Consider the following 17,486-nt stretch of genomic DNA (forward strand, 5'->3'; position numbering starts at 1 on the left):
AACTAATCACCATATTTGTTATTTTCACTCGTCCGTTATTTGCGCTAATATTTCGCGGCTGTTCGGCAAAGACTGAATTGCGCCAACATGCAAAGCACAAAGCACCAAAGACAACAGCAGCGGGCAGCGAACAACGAGTGGCGACTTGTTCGTTAGATGGGTGGTGTTTGGCATTCGCTACCGGCTTTACTAACAACACTTTTGGAGCACACGCAAAGTTGCATGTATTTAAACGCCCACACAACCAAAACTAGAAACATTTCCATGCAACATTTTTGTGCGACAACTGAACGCAACATTTGAAAACATTTCGAACCTTAGTACTTATCCGGTAAATAGTGCGTGATACAAATTTGAAGGGAAATGAAGGTGGGAACCCTTAAAGGCTGATCTTATTATACGCTTATTAATAAATTATATCAAGTCATGTATATTTAATGACTTACTACCACTAAACAATTATTTTAAAATATTTGGTTATATGTGAATATACACATTTTTCGAAATTACTAAAAATTATAAATATATATATTCTTTTGCAACTCCTACCTTATATATCTGCGTAAATTTTCTCTGCTCCTTTTTAAATGCACTTGCCAGCAACAAGTTGCGCAACATCTGGTTAAAAATTCCAATTACGTAGCAGAAATGTTCGCAGCCTCGTTGCCTGGACAACAACATGCTATTCGCGTGTACGATTAGCGTTGTTTTCTGTATGACTTTGCTAAACGCTGGCGTTGATTTAGTATATTGTCGCGTTTGTCGGCAACCGGCAATTTGGTTGTGTTTTGTTCGTTCTACTCGCCGGCAGCCGCGTAGAACGCGCCATTTCTTTATACGCAACATGTTCGATGGGTTGGATAGAGCAGACAAAGTGTTGCCGTATAGAGGGGGTAAAAATATGGCCGCCTGAAGGAAACTCTGTAAATAAAAATATTAAAGTTCTATTTAAGGTCATGTTCAAATAAGTAAATAAATAATGAAGAACATGTAAAAAGTAACTTAAAATAAAAAAAAAATAAAATAAAATATAATAAAATGAAATCAAATAAAATAAAATAATATAAAATAAAACAAAATTAAATAAAATGAAGTTAAAATAAATTTAATTTAATAATTTAATGTATAAAAAATTTGATTGAGTGTATAAAATTTAATTAATTTTTGCTACTTCGTTTGACTGCAATAACCCTATTGATAGAGCCACTTCAAAATTATTTTTCTGCAATTTTTGGTTATGGGCCGATTTTGTTTATATTATTGATATATAAATTTCAACAAAGAAAAGTAGAAAAGTTGACTACCAGAGTTTAATATTCGGATTGTTTGAATTAAAATAATTTGAAAGGTTGCCACGTGTTTGAAAGATAATAGTATCCAAAATAGAGAAACTCGAAAATACGTTTTATAGAGGTTTAATAAAACGTTTACGTTTTTGAGCAGGGCTGCCTCCTGTTGCATATTGTTTTAATAATATATATATATACAAGATTTATTGAAAATATTTTTGAGAAGGGTTACCCCTAGTTTACATTGTTATTGCGATAAATTAATATATGTATCTACATTATAAACTGAAAAAAATATATGTCAAGGATATTTTAGGAAAAAAAAGGTTATCAGCGGATTACAAATTTTATAACAAATTGTAAGGACAAAATAAATAACTTTATAATATAGCAATCTAATTTACATGCAAATATCAAACTATTGTAATACAAAATAGATATCATAAAATTAAATTTTAAAGGTCCAAATTTACTATTACTCCATAAGTACAGCGACTCTGTTCTGCTGTCAGTTAGAAACAGCGGAACAACAAAATTATCAGGCAATTTCTAGAATTTTGATGTATTGGATCCATAACTTGAATGGTTTATTATCTATTTTTAGCACGGACATTGAATATCCAGAATTTGCGACTAGACATGAGGCAATAATTTTCTCCTATGACAACGCTCGGCCTAACATTTGCAAGGTCGGCTAAAAACTATTTGAAAAACAGCAGTTGGGAAGTTTTGCCCCATTCACCTTATAGCCCAGACCTTGCTTCTTCTGACTACTTTTTTTTTTTTTTGTCGATGCAGAACGCCCTCCCTGGACCTACACAATAGAACAGTTGATCAAAACTTGTATTTATTCATTCTTTACCGCCAACTACTGTTTTTGGGATTGAATCCACAAATCGCCCGAAAAATGGAAAAGTTTATAGCTTTAAATGGAAAATCTTTGAATAACACAAGCTTTTCTTTAAAAAGGTAGACATTTTGAAGAAAAAAAAAACCGTTTTAATATAGTTGTAGACCACATATAAAGTTTAGAATTTTTTTTAGAAGCGAATAAATTCAGTGTGGCAACGGCGAACTTCACAAGTGCAGCATAACAGATGGAAAATATGGAAAAGGTCGACAAAACTGCGCTAAACTGGTCCTTAGGCGGGTTACGATATTAGGTCAATGAAAGCTTTATAAAATGTATTTCTATTCATATACAGCAGTAAACGTTTGTCGTGCAATTTCACATATTTTCAAAAAGCTTCAAAGTACTGCATACAATAAAGCACAAAAGTGTAACTGAATAGCGCAGGACAACATAAGCTTTTATATGCTACTTGCTTTTAGCTTTGCCACCAATCAAGTCGTCACAAAGCTTTGGACTAAACGAGCTTTTATTAAAACTTCAAATAGCAACTTCGGAAGCTCTCTTTAGCCATATTTTCGGACTTTTTCTATTAAACAACTTTGTAGCTTAAAGCGAACCCAACTTCCTGTCCAGCTTTGTAATTGCCATCGCTATTAAAAATCAACACAAGTGGTCCTGGGTTGGTGCCTGAAATCAGAGATTCGAATTATTATTATTAAACTCAAATTTATTGCCATAAAAAGTGTTTACTTGCTACTGTGTCACCCTGTATGCTGCTGCCGCAGAAATATGTTGCGCGTATGTTGCTGTCCACAATAGTCGCTTGGGGTATCAGTAAATAATCTTCGCTTAAGCCTTCGCTACGCAATTGCGGTCGGCAATAATTGTCCAATTCCTGAAATTTCTGTCGGTTATATTCGGCGCCCAATCTAAAGAAGCGCATCTTAATTCTGTGAACACAAACAGATTTACCGTTATTAGCATGACAATTTGTAACAACATTAATGAAAATTTACTCGTGCGATTTGGTCGACTCCTGACGACGGAAGCAAATGGCATAATTCAAATTCGGGGGATAAATGCCCGTACCACCATTATAATTGAACGAAGTGATAGTGCCAATGGTTTGTGGAAAGTATTGCAAGCAACCAGGTGGTGCAAGAAGGAAACCGTCTCCGCTGCTGGTTCGTAGCTCTATATTGGTCTTAAGGTGCGTGTTATCATACTCCGCCACTTCAAGCGCAACAAAAGATGCACCTAACGCTTTATCTCCTGTGCACTCTAATTGTCTTATGACTATATTCCAGCGTGGCGTCGGCAGATTTCCGTCGGTTCCCGAACGCGGTGCAGTAACGATAGTCAAATCGATGCTCTTGACGCCAGCGCTGGGATTGAAGGGCACATAAATGTGTTGTCCCACCTCAGTGCCGCACAGTCTTAACCCGTTTACGGCGAGAGAGTCTTTCACGCACTGCACGTACCACAAACCATTCTGCGCATCGGGTATGCTGGGCTGGGCGAGTGTCAATGAGAAATCGATGCGTAGCTGACAGACATGGTTGTTGTAGTTGTTTATGCGATAGTTGCATTCTTGTGGGAGATTCTCCGGTTGCAGCAGTTGGATGTGCTTCGCCGCGGTGCTGGTGCCGCAGTTGGGCTTGGCGGCGTTGGTGTCAGAATAAGCGACAGGTGTGCCGCAAATAATAAGTGTCGCTGCCGTGAAGAAAAGGTGAACGTTGGTGCGCATATTTTTCGATTTGATATCTCACGTTACAATGAGACGTTTACATAAATATTTACTTAAATTTTTAAGATTAATTCGTTTACTATTTGAGTTTGCTTGGTGAAACTGAGATAAATAATTGTCAACTATATTTCCAGCGCTGCCGCGCAACCTTTCTATTGCCCTTGACACAGCTGCTGCAATCAGTAAAATCCTACTAAGTGATATTCTAACTTGCCGTTATCTCAAACCGTTACCGCACCTCTATTTGTTTACTTATATTTGCTGCGTGCAACCAACGCCAAAGATGTGTCATAACTGTTCGACAACGCGCTTCTATTCTAGATAGTTTTCGGCAGTATTGCCCAAAAATCAAACAACTCATTATCTAATTATAATTGATTTTGTTTTTTTGTTTCTGCTGTTTTGGGCGCGTATCTCGACAGTTTTGCAATCTGTTGTTGTTGCGTAGCTGCTGAGTCTCTTGCAAACTCACTATGTTCTTGTGAAATATTTAATGGCAAATAAAAAAATATGTTTTCTTAGTTATTTCGATGCGTTTCTGGTGTAATGTTGTTTCGTGTAGAGTATTTGGTGTGCCTCGTTTCGCTTATTGCGTGGTCCTCGGCGCAAATATGTAAGTATAGGTGAAAGTAAAATTTTAGTGGAAAATCTGTTTTTTAGTATATTCTAATATTCCTTATTGAAGTTTCAGGTGTAGAGAATATTTCTTTTGCGCCTATTATGTCAAAAAGTTAGGTTATGTTAGATTAGGTAGAAAGTTAGTTTCATCTTAAAAGAACTGTGACGGATTTGCATTAAATTGAAATATATGACATAATTTGGTTAAGCTAATGAGATCTTCATTAATGACATAACATATACCTTGCATATATGCAGATACCAGACATTTCATAATAAAATGATATGAATCAACGAACAACCGCGTCATTCTCCTTTACTCTACTATAACCATATGTAACATATTATACACGACTTGATATCTCATTTTGATATTTCATGTTGTCCATTGCACTGTGAAGTTCAAGGCTAAGGCTGGACAGAGGCATAAGAGGTGTACCAGCGTGTCTCTCATGTCCACTTCCCTGCTCTTTCTGTATGTTACTTATGATCATCCAGCTCGCATATTCTGCAGTCCTTTTGAGAGCGTGTGAGTAAACAGCAACCGTGTTTTCCTTCGGGGCTCTTGCACACGATCTTGGTGATCCTGCATGTTATTAAAGCATTCCATCTCACCTAAATCTGTTTGTCAGTCCTTTCGAAAATTTCACTGTGTATCGTTTTGAGTGACTTATATATTTCCTGTACTGGTTCAGTAGACAGACGGATGGCACTTTGCAAACTTATCAGCTATTGAGTTTTCCGGAACTCTTTTGTTGCCTTCAGCCCAGTATATGTATATGCAGCCACTACATCTACTGCCTCTCTGCTTTTAAGAACATTCTATGAAGAATTGCGATGTGCGATTATTGCCTTAATTGCTGCCTGGATATCGATGTATATATTCTTTATGTTGTTTCCTACGTTGTTAGCTATCTCTGCCACTTTCCTGAGAGCAAAGTCTTCCGCCTGGAAGATACTGCTGATTGCTGACCGACTTTGATGTGTTTTTTTCGGTTTCGGCTCATTATTGGAGAGCCACTCGTTAGATTGTTGGACATCGTATTCATCACACCACATTACCAATAATGATGTGCTTGTTAAATATGGGGCCTGCGCTAGGTTTTAAAGCTTTTTTTTGCGACCTCTACTCAATGTCGTTTTTGCAAAAGATTCAGGTATTTTAGTAAGAGTCTAGCATTGACACCTTCATATCCACAACATTAATAAAATGTGTTGAGTCGATCCATAAGATATTATAGATCCTCTGCTAATTATCTGATGCCAACACAACTCTTTTCAAGCACAGATTTTTTACCTTTTTGACGATATCATCATTAACAGAGGTGGATGGACGACTCACGTAAGTTTTTGATGACGTCACGACCTCCACTGAATGCTTTGTGCCACTCAAATACTTGTTTTTGTGATGAATTAGACTCCTCACTTCTGCAACATTTCCAACTATTCCGTAGCCGTAAAACTAGTGCGACCGTGATCGAGTTCCAGAAGTTCGTTTCTTGCACTTCCATGGTTCTTCCGTGGTTCTTCCGTAGATAATTTAATGAATTTGTTTGATATTTTTCGAAGTACATTTGGTTCTAAGATTAAGAGGGCTTGCATTTCATTTATGCCAGTTACCAGGATATACTGTTATAGAAAATATTCTCACTTGGGCTTATTGTTAAACTCTAAGTTGAAACTCTACTAAATGACTTAAGATTGTATACTATTTAATTTTGTTCCTCTTACAGTAAATTTCCAATGCGGCCAAACGACACGTCTTAAACGAATTGTTATACGCAGCCCTGCACAACAATTTTCCACATCTACATGCCAATATACGATTCGACGTCAGAGCAACCATGTTTGCCAATTACTCATACGTTTTCAACATTTTGAGTTGCAACAGCCGACAACGGACGCCATTACGAATACCTTAAGCTGTACGGATTCCTTCACAGTCGGACGGTTTACGCTGTGCGGAGACAATAGTGGTCAACACATTTATATACCATTTGTAGGGGAATCAGCGGCACTAAACTTTAATTTACCTTCGCGTTCGTCGCAATCAAATTGGCATTTGATTGTCGAGCAGCTCGAGTGTCCACCAGCGCCGAGTCATTTAGCCGACACCTTACCACCGCTTATTGGCGGTATGGTCAAAGATCTACTAGACTTGCGCAATGTCTTCTCAAAATTCATCAGTGATATAGATTTGCTGGCGCCAGCTGGTTGTGATCAATATTATACTGAGCCGTCGGGTCAAATTAAGAGCTTCAATTATCGTGATGGCATCAATACACACTATATGACCAATCTGAAGTATACGATATGTATTAAACAAACAATGACGGCAAATTTGGTCGAGTGAGTGGCATATCTATAATTTGGAGGCACTGTACATTCCTAATATTATTTGTATCTAATATCTTGCATTCATTAGATACATCGTGAACAAATTTTCATTGTCTTCCGAGTTGGCGACCGAATTTTACAACGAGGCCTGTCGTCCTTTCATATTCACCGAGGGGCGTCAAAGCGATTATCTTATGATACTGAATTCGCACTTTGCGGACAACGCCGCCATTCAACCGACATATTTTTGCGGTCAAGGCCTTACGGCGGGTCAAGTTGTGATTGGTAAGATTTTTTTGATCCAGCTTGATGTTTTTATCTAAATTTTATTTTTTAATATTTCAGGTTTCAGACCATTTATTATGCACTTCTCCAGCGATGAGCAATGGCATTCGGAAGAAACAGGATTCAGCATTGAATACCGCACTAAAGCAGCCGCTTAGAATTAAAAGCTGATCATCAATATAAATTTCAAAATATGTGTTTTGGAAGAGAGTATATGAAATCGTTCTTAAAAAATATATAGAATTTCGCAGTCAACAAAATGTATATTTCTATTACTGTATGGTGTATATTTCCGTACTAGCTTAGCAAGAACCGTACTTCTTGAGGAAGATTTATATTTCTAACTTAACAAAACTTAAAGTACCAGCACTTACTTGTGCAGCCCCATATTTTAACATAATTTTAAAATGTTTTTGTTTTGGAAAATTTAGTCTTTTTTTAAACATATAACGAAGAAACTAGATGACAGCACTTTTAAGAATAATTCCTTAAACATCACCCTAGTTAACAATCCTTAAAATATTTGCCCAAGAAAAGCCCATACTTAATATATTGAGATCTGGATCTGTTTAAACAGAGTTTCTTGATTTTGAAAATTATAGCTGCGATTCGATTCGCCAAGCGTTGGAGAGTACCGAATCGAGCTATAGCAGCTGTTAAAGCAAATGAGCAGCACATGCAGTGCAACGCTGCGCTAACATGTTTTCTGACGTGTGGGCAATTGTGTTGCGTTTCTTTTTTTGATGTAGGCATTCTTTTTTACGCGTCAAAAAACGTTTTAGTTACCCCTAAATTTTGATTTCTATAAACAATAACAATTGCTGTTAAGTCTCAAGCATTTAAAATCTTTTTATTTTCATTTATGACAATAGTAATTTGCCATTTGAACCATTCACAATAATGAAACTGTTCTTACATACGCAAAACAAATCTTGGTTGCAGTAAAAATAGAAATTATACCACTTTGTTAAGCCATTCGGATACTCTCAATTTAACTCGATAACTCTGTTGTTGCTTTTATGGTGAATTTTTTGACAACAGAGCAGCGTGTAGAGAAAGCGAGCAGAAAAATGGCGTATCGAAGACAGCTTATGTTAAGCAATTAACATGAGATACGATGGAGTTCTACTAGTTCGGCTCGAACTACTATTAAATGTGAAAACACAATACAAGTACATCAGAATTTCCAAATTCATCATAAAATTTTGTCATTAATATACGATCCGCTAATTATGTCGAGCTTACGTCGATTGGCTGGAATCATTAGAGCTTTACTACCCAATGGTAAGCGCCCAACAGCCATATTATTTTTTTTTTGTACAAACACTGGCTTCAGTTTTCGGACAAAGCATATTGAAGAATATAAAATACTCTCACAAATGACCCAATTTATAGCAAATATAGCGCTCGATATTATACAAATATTTGTTCGATATTCATAGGACCGCACCTTTAATAAACTTTAATAAATTCGATTTCGGTGAGGATTCATGAACTTGAATTTAAAAATGCAATATTTTCGAATCAGTATGCATTTATTAGCAAAACCATTTTTAAATGAAATATTTAAAAAAATTTTCAAATTCGTTCATCAAATCCCACCAAGACTCTAAGTATACCGTTAGACTGAAGTGCTTACATCAAAAACAGAACAAAATCAATATTTGGTTAAGATATGTACGTGCAAACATTGCCTAATTTAGAAATTCTAACTAACGAAATTTGTGACCAAAAACAAAACGAAACAAATTAGTAGCTTAAATCATGCAAGTCAATGGGTGTGAAATACATACCTACATACATATATACACACGTACATTCACGAAGACAACCACCGAATAACATTCAAAAGAACGCAGCGATCTCGGTTGGTTGGAAGCGGTGTGGCGCACATTTATTGCTCCAATAGAGACCACACAACTTTTCAGAAAGATCGAGCGTTATTTTGTGCAAATATATAATTGTATATTAAAATAGAAAAAATATTACTAACACAACAACTAATAAAAAGTTTGTGAATTTAAAGCAAACGGCAAATTTTCGCAAAGACCATTTCGCTATTTTGCGAGTTTGCATATCACTTTCGAGCACTTAAAACGCTTGCAAATATTTGCACATAACTAAAGTAGATCTAGACTTGATTTCAACGTTGTTGTTTTTGTAAACAAGCGACGAACGGTATCTACCTGTGTGTATGTGTAAAAGTGTGTGAGCGAAAGAATAAATTTGATCACTCGCACTATGATTTGTGTTTGCTGGTATCCAAGACGCATACCATTGCGCGGACGCTCGGACAATCGACAAGCAAAGATCGAGTCAACGAACGTACGATTGGTGCAACGAAGAATGATTACTCTAGCCAACAATGTGCGATATGGCGGCATCGCATCGTGCGTCAAGTCAGATCGGTCAGGTGTGCTATGACCGATCTATAAAATGAAAGCTTCGTGTAACTAACGGCACAGTTTGTGGTACGTACGCGTGCGTTATACGAGTGTGGGCGAGAGCGTTAGTGAATTGGTGATTGTAATTAATTTAGCTATTCAAAGTAACACAAATATTAAGTACTGGAAATAACAAACAAAAGAACTTTAAGCAAAGTGTTGAGTGATAGTAAATTTGAAAGCTTTCTATTTGAAAAAAAGAAGCACTGAAATAAAGCACTTTACAAATATGTTTATGTCGCTGTGGTATAATATAATTTTGCTTTTAATTTGTATTCAAACGGCACTTTGCGCTTTGTGGAAAGATAATGTCCTTTACAATAATTTAAATGAAAGTTATGCATATTCGTATAAGTCAGCGCAGGACAGAGACGATACCAGCATGTTTCGACAATCGCGACGCAGTTCGGCCAGCAATGCTTGCACCACAAACGAAGGCACATCGGGCACTTGTCTGTCGCGCTTCAATTGTATGCGTCAGGGTGGCATGCCGAAAGGATACTGCAGCACCTATGGCGTGTGTTGTGAAAGTGAGTGAACTGCAATTTTCTAAAAATTATTGAAAAAAAAAATGCTTAAAGATTTCAAAAGTTAATAAGTAGTTCCCAACATGAAAATGTTGAGAAATGTTCTAAAATTGATATCCAACATTAACATATGCCTCGAAGAGTTCTGCAAGTTTAGCTCAATGTCCAATACTAAGCATGGGCTCTCGATATTTGAAGAAATTTACAGTTAGATGTAGTATATATACGCAATCTTTTTGTTTTTAGTTTAATAGCACACATGCTTCTAAAGACTAGCGGCTCGAACCAGGATTTACGATTCCAAACCAAAGAAAAACATTAACACAAGAGTTATAAAAAAATATTATATGCATCATGTCGAACACGACGGGAGATTAGTTGGAATCATAAACACGTCTATTTGTACCAAATAAAAAATTTATTATTTATTGTTATTGTTCTAAAAATACTACTCAGAGTTCTGCCGCAGGTTTTGAAGTGAAGATGAAGTTAAGCAAAAAGGTTGAACTCAAAGCGGCATTTGTTTATACAACACATTTGATGTGGAATATTTGTTAAAAAATACTTTTGAATGATCTTTTTTCGAAATTTTTATTAATTCCAAAAATAATTATGTAAAACCTCGTCGATATCTTCTCTTTAAGGGACAGACCTGTCAAAGTTATTCAAAAAACAAAAACGATTTTTTCTAACTTAAAGTGTACTTTAGGGTCCTAAAACCATTATTCAATTGGTAAAATAGTACGAAGATCTTTTTCTGCCCAATACGTTGTAGTGCCGAAGCGGTTGGGTCAGTCAATGAGTTTTTCTCATTTTTTACTGCATATTTTTCCGATCGAAAATGTAACCTTTTTTACAAGTTCGTCATTTTGGCAAACATTTATGTGAACAAACTAACCTTAACCTAAAAGCCTAACTACTTTACTAGTATATCTTATGTAACTTGAGATATGGACACTTTATTGTTTTAAGAAAGCACGGGTTCCTCAAATTTCTATATACATTTTTTATATTCTATATGCACATCAAATATATACTGAGAGTTCTGAAAGAGAGAAATTCGATTCTCTTTTTCTTACTCCAAAAGCAAATGATCAAAGTTAGACCTATGTATGTGTTTCTGAGAGCTCTCAGATTAGCCTAACCACTTCTACTTAAATAAATTATTCAGGAGAGACATGTAGAACATTTAAATTTATAATTATAATTTTTATCATAAAATCACGTCTAAAATAATTAATAAAAATAAAAATTTGAAACTATTTTTATAATCAAAATTATACTTTTTTCAATTTCTTTTGAAAAAATTTTACAAATACTTAAAAGACGTCTCTTGTAGTAAACCACATTATATAATATAAAGTAATTTTTTCACTTTTTCACATTTCACCCCGCTTTGCATCTCTAGCAAATCTACAATGCGGCCAAATTTCCAGCTCTAAGCGTATAATCATCAAAAATCCCATTCAGCTACCGAACGTGTGCCAATATGTGATTGCGCCCTACAGCAGCAATGTTTGTCAGTTACTCATTGAGTTTGAACAGTTCGAATTGAATCAACCGACCAATGATGCGACTCTTGGCACCTCAACTTGCGGTGACAGATTTACAGTTGGCAGCTTTACGATATGCGGCGAAAATAGTGGTCAACATATATATTTGCCCTACGATGTGGCGGCGGGTGCCACGCAAGTTACATTGGAATTTTCATTTTCAACAAAATGGGCACAATCCTCTTGGAATTTGGTGATCACACAACTGGAGTGTCCACAGCCAAGGAACCGTTTCGGTGCCAACAGTATGGTAATGCCATTCATGGGTCAAACAAACTTACAAGATATACGTAAGATATTCTCAGCGAAACATAGCGATTGGGAATTACTAGCGCCAACCGGCTGTAGTCAGTACTTCCGTCAACCGACAGGTACAATTAAAAGCTTCGGAGATATATATTATATGCAAAATCTACAATATACAATCTGCATAAGACCGTTGCCCGGGTCTTCGGTGATCGAGTAAGTGTCGCATAAGGCATGAGAGAAATATTCTGTTTTCATAATTTTTTTTTTAAATAAATTTCAGATACACAGTGAATAGGTTTTCTTTATCATCGGAGCAAACTAATAATTTCTACGACGAAAATTGTCACCCGATGATATTAACCGATGGTCGCCAAAACGATTATCTTATGATATGGAATGCGATATTTAAAGACGATGCAAGCATGCAGCCAACTTACTTTTGTGGACAGGCTCTAACCGCCGGTCAGGAACTAATTGGTATGTTATAGGGAGCTCTTAAGCAAACACAATTTACTGTTAACTGCTTTAAATTTTTTAGCAAGCGCACCGTATCAGATGTACTTTAATAGTGATGAGCAGTGGAGTACTGTGGAAACCGGGTTTAGCATATCATATCGAGTGAAATCGGCTATAAGTTAATAACATCGCTTTAAGTCAACTTGCTTATGATTTTTCGTGCATATTTATTGGTAACATTAAGATTTTTTATTAAAGGAGCAAAGGTTTCAAATTAATAAAGGAAAATTTTAAAAATTATTTTTCTATAGGTTTCAAATTTATTTATGCAATTTTTATTGAGGTTAAAGTTTTTTCAGAATGTAGATAAACTTTTAAGGGGTTACATGGGTTTCGCGGCTTCAAAAAACAAACAAAAAAAATTGTACTGTCTTATTTAATTCTATAACATTTCTAAAATATTGTCCTAAATTCTCAAGTTGATCCCAGTAAAAGTTTTGAAGGCACAGCTATGAACAGTTGCGCGCTCGAGGTCAGCTATATAGGCACTTAAAACTTTAAACGCGTTTTTCTCGAAAATGTGTTTCCAAAGTCGGTTTTCAAGATGTCTTGCGAACTATGCAACCGCTCTTAATGAAATTTTACACAGGTATTTGAAATGTAACTTACAAGGGCTTGCCGTGGAGGATTCTTGTTTTGTTCAATAACAACTATTTAATTCGAGAAATGTTCACCAAAATTTGCATTTTTTTGTAAAAACGTCTGTCAAAAATACCATTTTCACTTCATTTGTTTTTTCCTCCGTCCAATGCCTGGTTTATAGTCTAAGTTCAAATTCGTATTTTTTCTTTTAACTTTTGAGGATCTTATCAGAAGTTCTGCTGTCAATGCGCCTTTTTTCAGAGCGACTGTCGGAAAGGAAATCGCAATAACCGAGTTTTAAATATTTTCCTTTGAAAATTTTACAACATCTTTATCAAATATGTATCTTCGGAATTATAAAAAGTTAAAATCAAATATTTAATTTTTTGTATGAATGAGTTCTTCAACGGTTAAAGAAATTCGCAGTTTCCAACTCTACATCATTTATAAGATGTGAATAGATGAAGTTAGGGACGAAATTCATTAAATAATTTCACTACCAAGTAGGTACCGGGTTTTCTTCGAAATTCTTTAACCTCTGTTATTTTATGCTAATTAAAAATGGGGTTTTTATCAAATTTTTCTTTTATTTAGCATGTACCAAATGAGTTAGGTCGACTGGATCCAGAGTTTTTTCACCACTAACTATTTCTACCATTGTTGATTGGAGGAATAACAACTTTTGCATTTTTAAGAACCTAGGCATATTTAAAAGTTTTAGAAATAACTCTCTGAGAAGGAATCAAAGTAAATAGTCTACAAAATATTTATTTGCGAAATACACATAAACTCCTATACTCTTAGAGCCACTATAAAAGAGAAGGAATACAGCACAATAAACAAAAAGAATATAAGTGAACGTGAAAAAAATATGTAAAGGGCTGGGAGAGTTAGTGCAAATACTTCTTAAATAAATGAGAAAAACGCATTAACGCACTTCTAGGCTGCGACATGATTATCCTTTTAGTAGTAATTAACTAACTAACCACATCAAGTGTTGGACAACTGTGGATGTCAGCGGTTGGGGAAGGCCTGTTAATTTGTGCAAGTCGAATGATGGAAAAGATGCTTCAATTTAGATGAAAGCCTAAAATAAAAATTAACTACAATACATGTTGAAAGCATTAAATATAAGTTGAATGATATTTTATTAAGAACAAATATTTATGAGGGAATAAAATTATATATAAAGTGTAGAAGAATTATTCAAAAATGTTTAAGAGTAGTTTACAAGAATACTGGTAGAGATTTTTGCATTGAAGGAAGAATTTTTTTATTTGAATATTTCTAAATTTTGTTTAAACTTTATTTATTGCATTTAATTACAAAGAACTGTTAGTTAGACTAAGAAATATACAAAGACAGCGCTATGAGCGAAAGAAATCCTATGAATGATTACTAATATGCCGGTGATAGTCATAAGAACAATAATATGCTTGGCAAGTATGGCGGCAGACATGTTAATTAAAACACTTAGCACGATTGGGCGGAACTTTTTTACAGTAACAACAGAACATATACTTTGTTTCTACATTAGGGTGGTCTCTAAATAATTGGCAAATTTTGAAAATATATTACAAGTCAGACATATAATCGAAACGGCTTTATGTTAGTCATTGACTTATATGTATATGTCTGATAGGAGCAAATTTATGTGAGTCTCAGTGGGTAACATTTAACATTTTAGATTTCAGAAGACACACTTTTTTTCAACAAATGTGCAGACGTCTAATAGTTATTTTATAGAAAGAAAAAGACTAGTTGCTTGGCGCTATAGGAAATCATTTTAAATTATTTATTCAGCATATACCATATGATCAAATTTCTCCCGAACTGGTAACATTTTCATGTTCATTTTCACAACTCTTTATTATCGACTTTAAAATAGGCTCCTTTTGAGTCAATACAAGAATGCTAACGCGTAATCCAATTTTCCGCATACTTCTTATAAGCGTCGGCTGGACCAGTATGTGTCAGTTTTCTTTATCTATCTATCTATTAATATAATCTATTACCATAATAGTATCGAATGAGGGAGTGAGACTGAAAATTTTGCATATGACTGTTTAAGGATTGCCATAGTATACAATATATATTTACAATAAAATGTATATACACCAATGTTTATACAAAAATGTATGTGCATGTGTCAATATGTTTAAAAAAGCAACACTGTGCTGCGGCTGGGTGGTAACAGTAGTGTTTAATGTTGAACAGTGGCACTTAACAGACAACTAACAGTTGCCCATTAAATGTTCCTACTTACTGCATTAATTTAGGCAAAAATGGCGGATAAATAATAAAAATCTACTTCTCTCGGCTACCTAATAGTTGACATGTGGCGCATTTTGTATTTCCACACATCAATTTGAATGTCAAGTGAATTTATTCTTATTTAATACATTTGTTTACACTTTTAAGTAGTTATTTGTTTTCGAAGTGAACTTTTAACAAGTTTTACTATTTCTAAAAAATGTTGATCACAGTTTGACAACGTGTGTAAATTTTAAGTATTTGCTTATGTTGATTAACATACACTGGTTTACAAAGTTTTTGTCCTTTAAATTAAAACTTTTTGTTAACAACTAAGGTGTACTGAGTTTATAAATAAATTTAATTATTAATATTAACATTAACATTAAATTATTTATTTCATAACTTTAAGTTGCTAATTATTAAGAAAATAATTAACAAAAAAAAAAAAAAAAAAACAATGCTTACAAAAATATTAAACAAGCCTTAGCTTGTATATTATATTATTTTATTTATTAATTTGTAAACTAGTGTTATTAGCAGTTCCATAAAATATTAATAAATACTATTAAATATCAAAAATTGTTAGCCGTGCAAATACATCGTGTTATCGAATTTTTTCTAAATCAAACATATACCGGTGTACAGGTATGAAGTGAGCGCAAAGATACAAATGTGTTGGTGGAGAACATTTGTTGTGAATGGGCCTTAATGTTTTTCTGTTTGGTTGGCATGACATCTGTCAAACATATTCAAAAACCTTACAGTCATTGCACAAACAACATCATATTTTTTAATTGTGTTGAAAATGTCAAATTTTGTACCGGAAAGTGATGATTTGAAGAAAGCAAATTGAAGAAAAGTGCTACAGAATCAACATGCAAAAGATGGCTTCAACGGTTCAGAGATAATGATTTTGATTTGAGAAATGAAGAATGTGGGAAACCACCAAAAAAGGTTTGAAGACGCCGAACTGCAAGCAATATTGGATGAAGGTTATACTTTGAGTCAAAAGCAAATGGCAGCCATGTTAAAGGTTGCACAACAAACAATTTCAAACTGTTTGAAAGCTATGGGAAAAATGCAAAAGTGTGGAAAGTGAAAGAAAGTATATTGTTCAATGCAACGGCTAAAAGACTAAAGTCAGCAATAAAGACGGAAATCATTATATCGGCTGTGTTTTGACCAAGAGAAGTACTGGGCGGAGTGCGTTAACTTGTGGCATTACCTAAGTATATTCGGCGACATGTTTCCACGCAATTTCATGTATATAAAACACACCACGGAAAGGGAAAAATCCATGTAGAAGGGCGGATTATTTTAGCGAGTACACCACTGACGTAATGACAATGCCTATATGTTGCAAAGGGGTTTTAACTCCTTACGGTCTAAAAACAAAAACAAAAAAAAACTAGATATTAAGCTTCAATGACTATCCGGCTGCGCAATCTTCAAAAAAAAGAAGAAGAATAAACCTGACGCAAAAAAAATGCCGTTAATAAACGGCAAATGATCGGGAAGAGGTAAACAGCAGCATGTGTGTGAATAATATCAACGCATATAAATACCAGCCATCGCCGGCCATCGATTTGTGAATGTATTTGGCGGTGTTGCTGCACGCCTGATTGCAACAATGTGGCCATACAACTTACTCCCACACACGCGCATACACATTCTGTTTGCTCAACACCAACGGCTTGGCGGCAAGACCCATTTGCATGGTATGGAATTGCTTACGAGTTAATTAGATGCTACTTTTACTGATTCATTTCATCCATTCATACTGGAAGAAGCAATGTTTGTTTTCGAGCTTTTCTTGTTGTTGTCAGTGATTCTAGATAGGTGTCAATTTATGCCATTTCGATGAGCGCTAATTTGACACATTTCCCTAATCAACTGAGCGCATCTGACCAATTGATGTAGTTGTAGGTGTTGTTGTGTTGCCGCTTAATGGATTTCTATGTTTGCTTATTTGTTTACCAAAATGTATGGTATAGTTCTAGCTTTGTGGAAGACAGTAACGAATTAGTCACTTTATTTTGGCTAGTTTGAGCTATGGCTATGAGTTTACAGGCAACTGTACAAATATTTTATATAAACAAGCTCGTATGTTTATACACACACATAAACATTTTGTTTACCTGCATAGTTGTACATTTGAGTGGCTGTGTGTTGTCAAATGGCACTTGCCTTTTCAATGAACCGTAACCACTATTTATATGCAAATGCGCTC

At 35.0% G+C, this 17,486-nt stretch overlaps 4 protein-coding genes across 4 annotated transcripts in view; 2 read left to right on the plus strand and 2 right to left on the minus strand.

The window, feature by feature from the left end:
* The window catches only part of Dh31-R (Diuretic hormone 31 Receptor), a 258,581-nt gene that overhangs the window by 145,765 nt on the left and 95,330 nt on the right, over positions 1 to 17,486 (minus strand). Inside the window, exon 3 of the mRNA XM_070108096.1 lies at positions 550 to 921. The gene's annotated coding sequence lies outside the window, so the exon portion shown is untranslated. The remainder of the gene's footprint in view (positions 1 to 549; positions 922 to 17,486) is intronic.
* Positions 2,651 to 4,205, minus strand: LOC106625332 (uncharacterized). Its single transcript, XM_036363540.2, has 3 exons — positions 3,159 to 4,205; positions 2,893 to 3,092; positions 2,651 to 2,829 (listed from the first exon to the last, which is right to left on the minus strand). Exons 1-3 carry the CDS (start codon positions 3,887 to 3,889, stop codon positions 2,732 to 2,734), a joined length of 1,029 nt encoding a protein of 342 aa, XP_036219433.2. The 5' UTR covers positions 3,890 to 4,205; the 3' UTR covers positions 2,651 to 2,731.
* LOC106625331 (uncharacterized) lies at positions 4,348 to 7,389 on the plus strand. Its single transcript, XM_036363541.2, has 4 exons — positions 4,348 to 4,502; positions 6,241 to 6,856; positions 6,933 to 7,129; positions 7,190 to 7,389. The coding sequence occupies exons 1-4, from the start codon at positions 4,436 to 4,438 to the stop codon at positions 7,285 to 7,287; spliced, it is 978 nt and encodes a 325-aa protein (XP_036219434.2). The 5' UTR covers positions 4,348 to 4,435; the 3' UTR covers positions 7,288 to 7,389.
* On the plus strand, positions 9,315 to 12,637 carry LOC106625897 (uncharacterized). The gene is made up of 4 exons (XM_036361740.2): positions 9,315 to 10,103; positions 11,509 to 12,115; positions 12,183 to 12,379; positions 12,441 to 12,637. Exons 1-4 carry the CDS (start codon positions 9,803 to 9,805, stop codon positions 12,539 to 12,541), a joined length of 1,206 nt encoding a protein of 401 aa, XP_036217633.2. The 5' UTR covers positions 9,315 to 9,802; the 3' UTR covers positions 12,542 to 12,637.

Source organism: Bactrocera oleae, chromosome 4 (assembly GCF_042242935.1).
Source record: "Bactrocera oleae isolate idBacOlea1 chromosome 4, idBacOlea1, whole genome shotgun sequence".
Classification (NCBI taxonomy): Eukaryota; Metazoa; Arthropoda; class Insecta; order Diptera; family Tephritidae; genus Bactrocera; species Bactrocera oleae.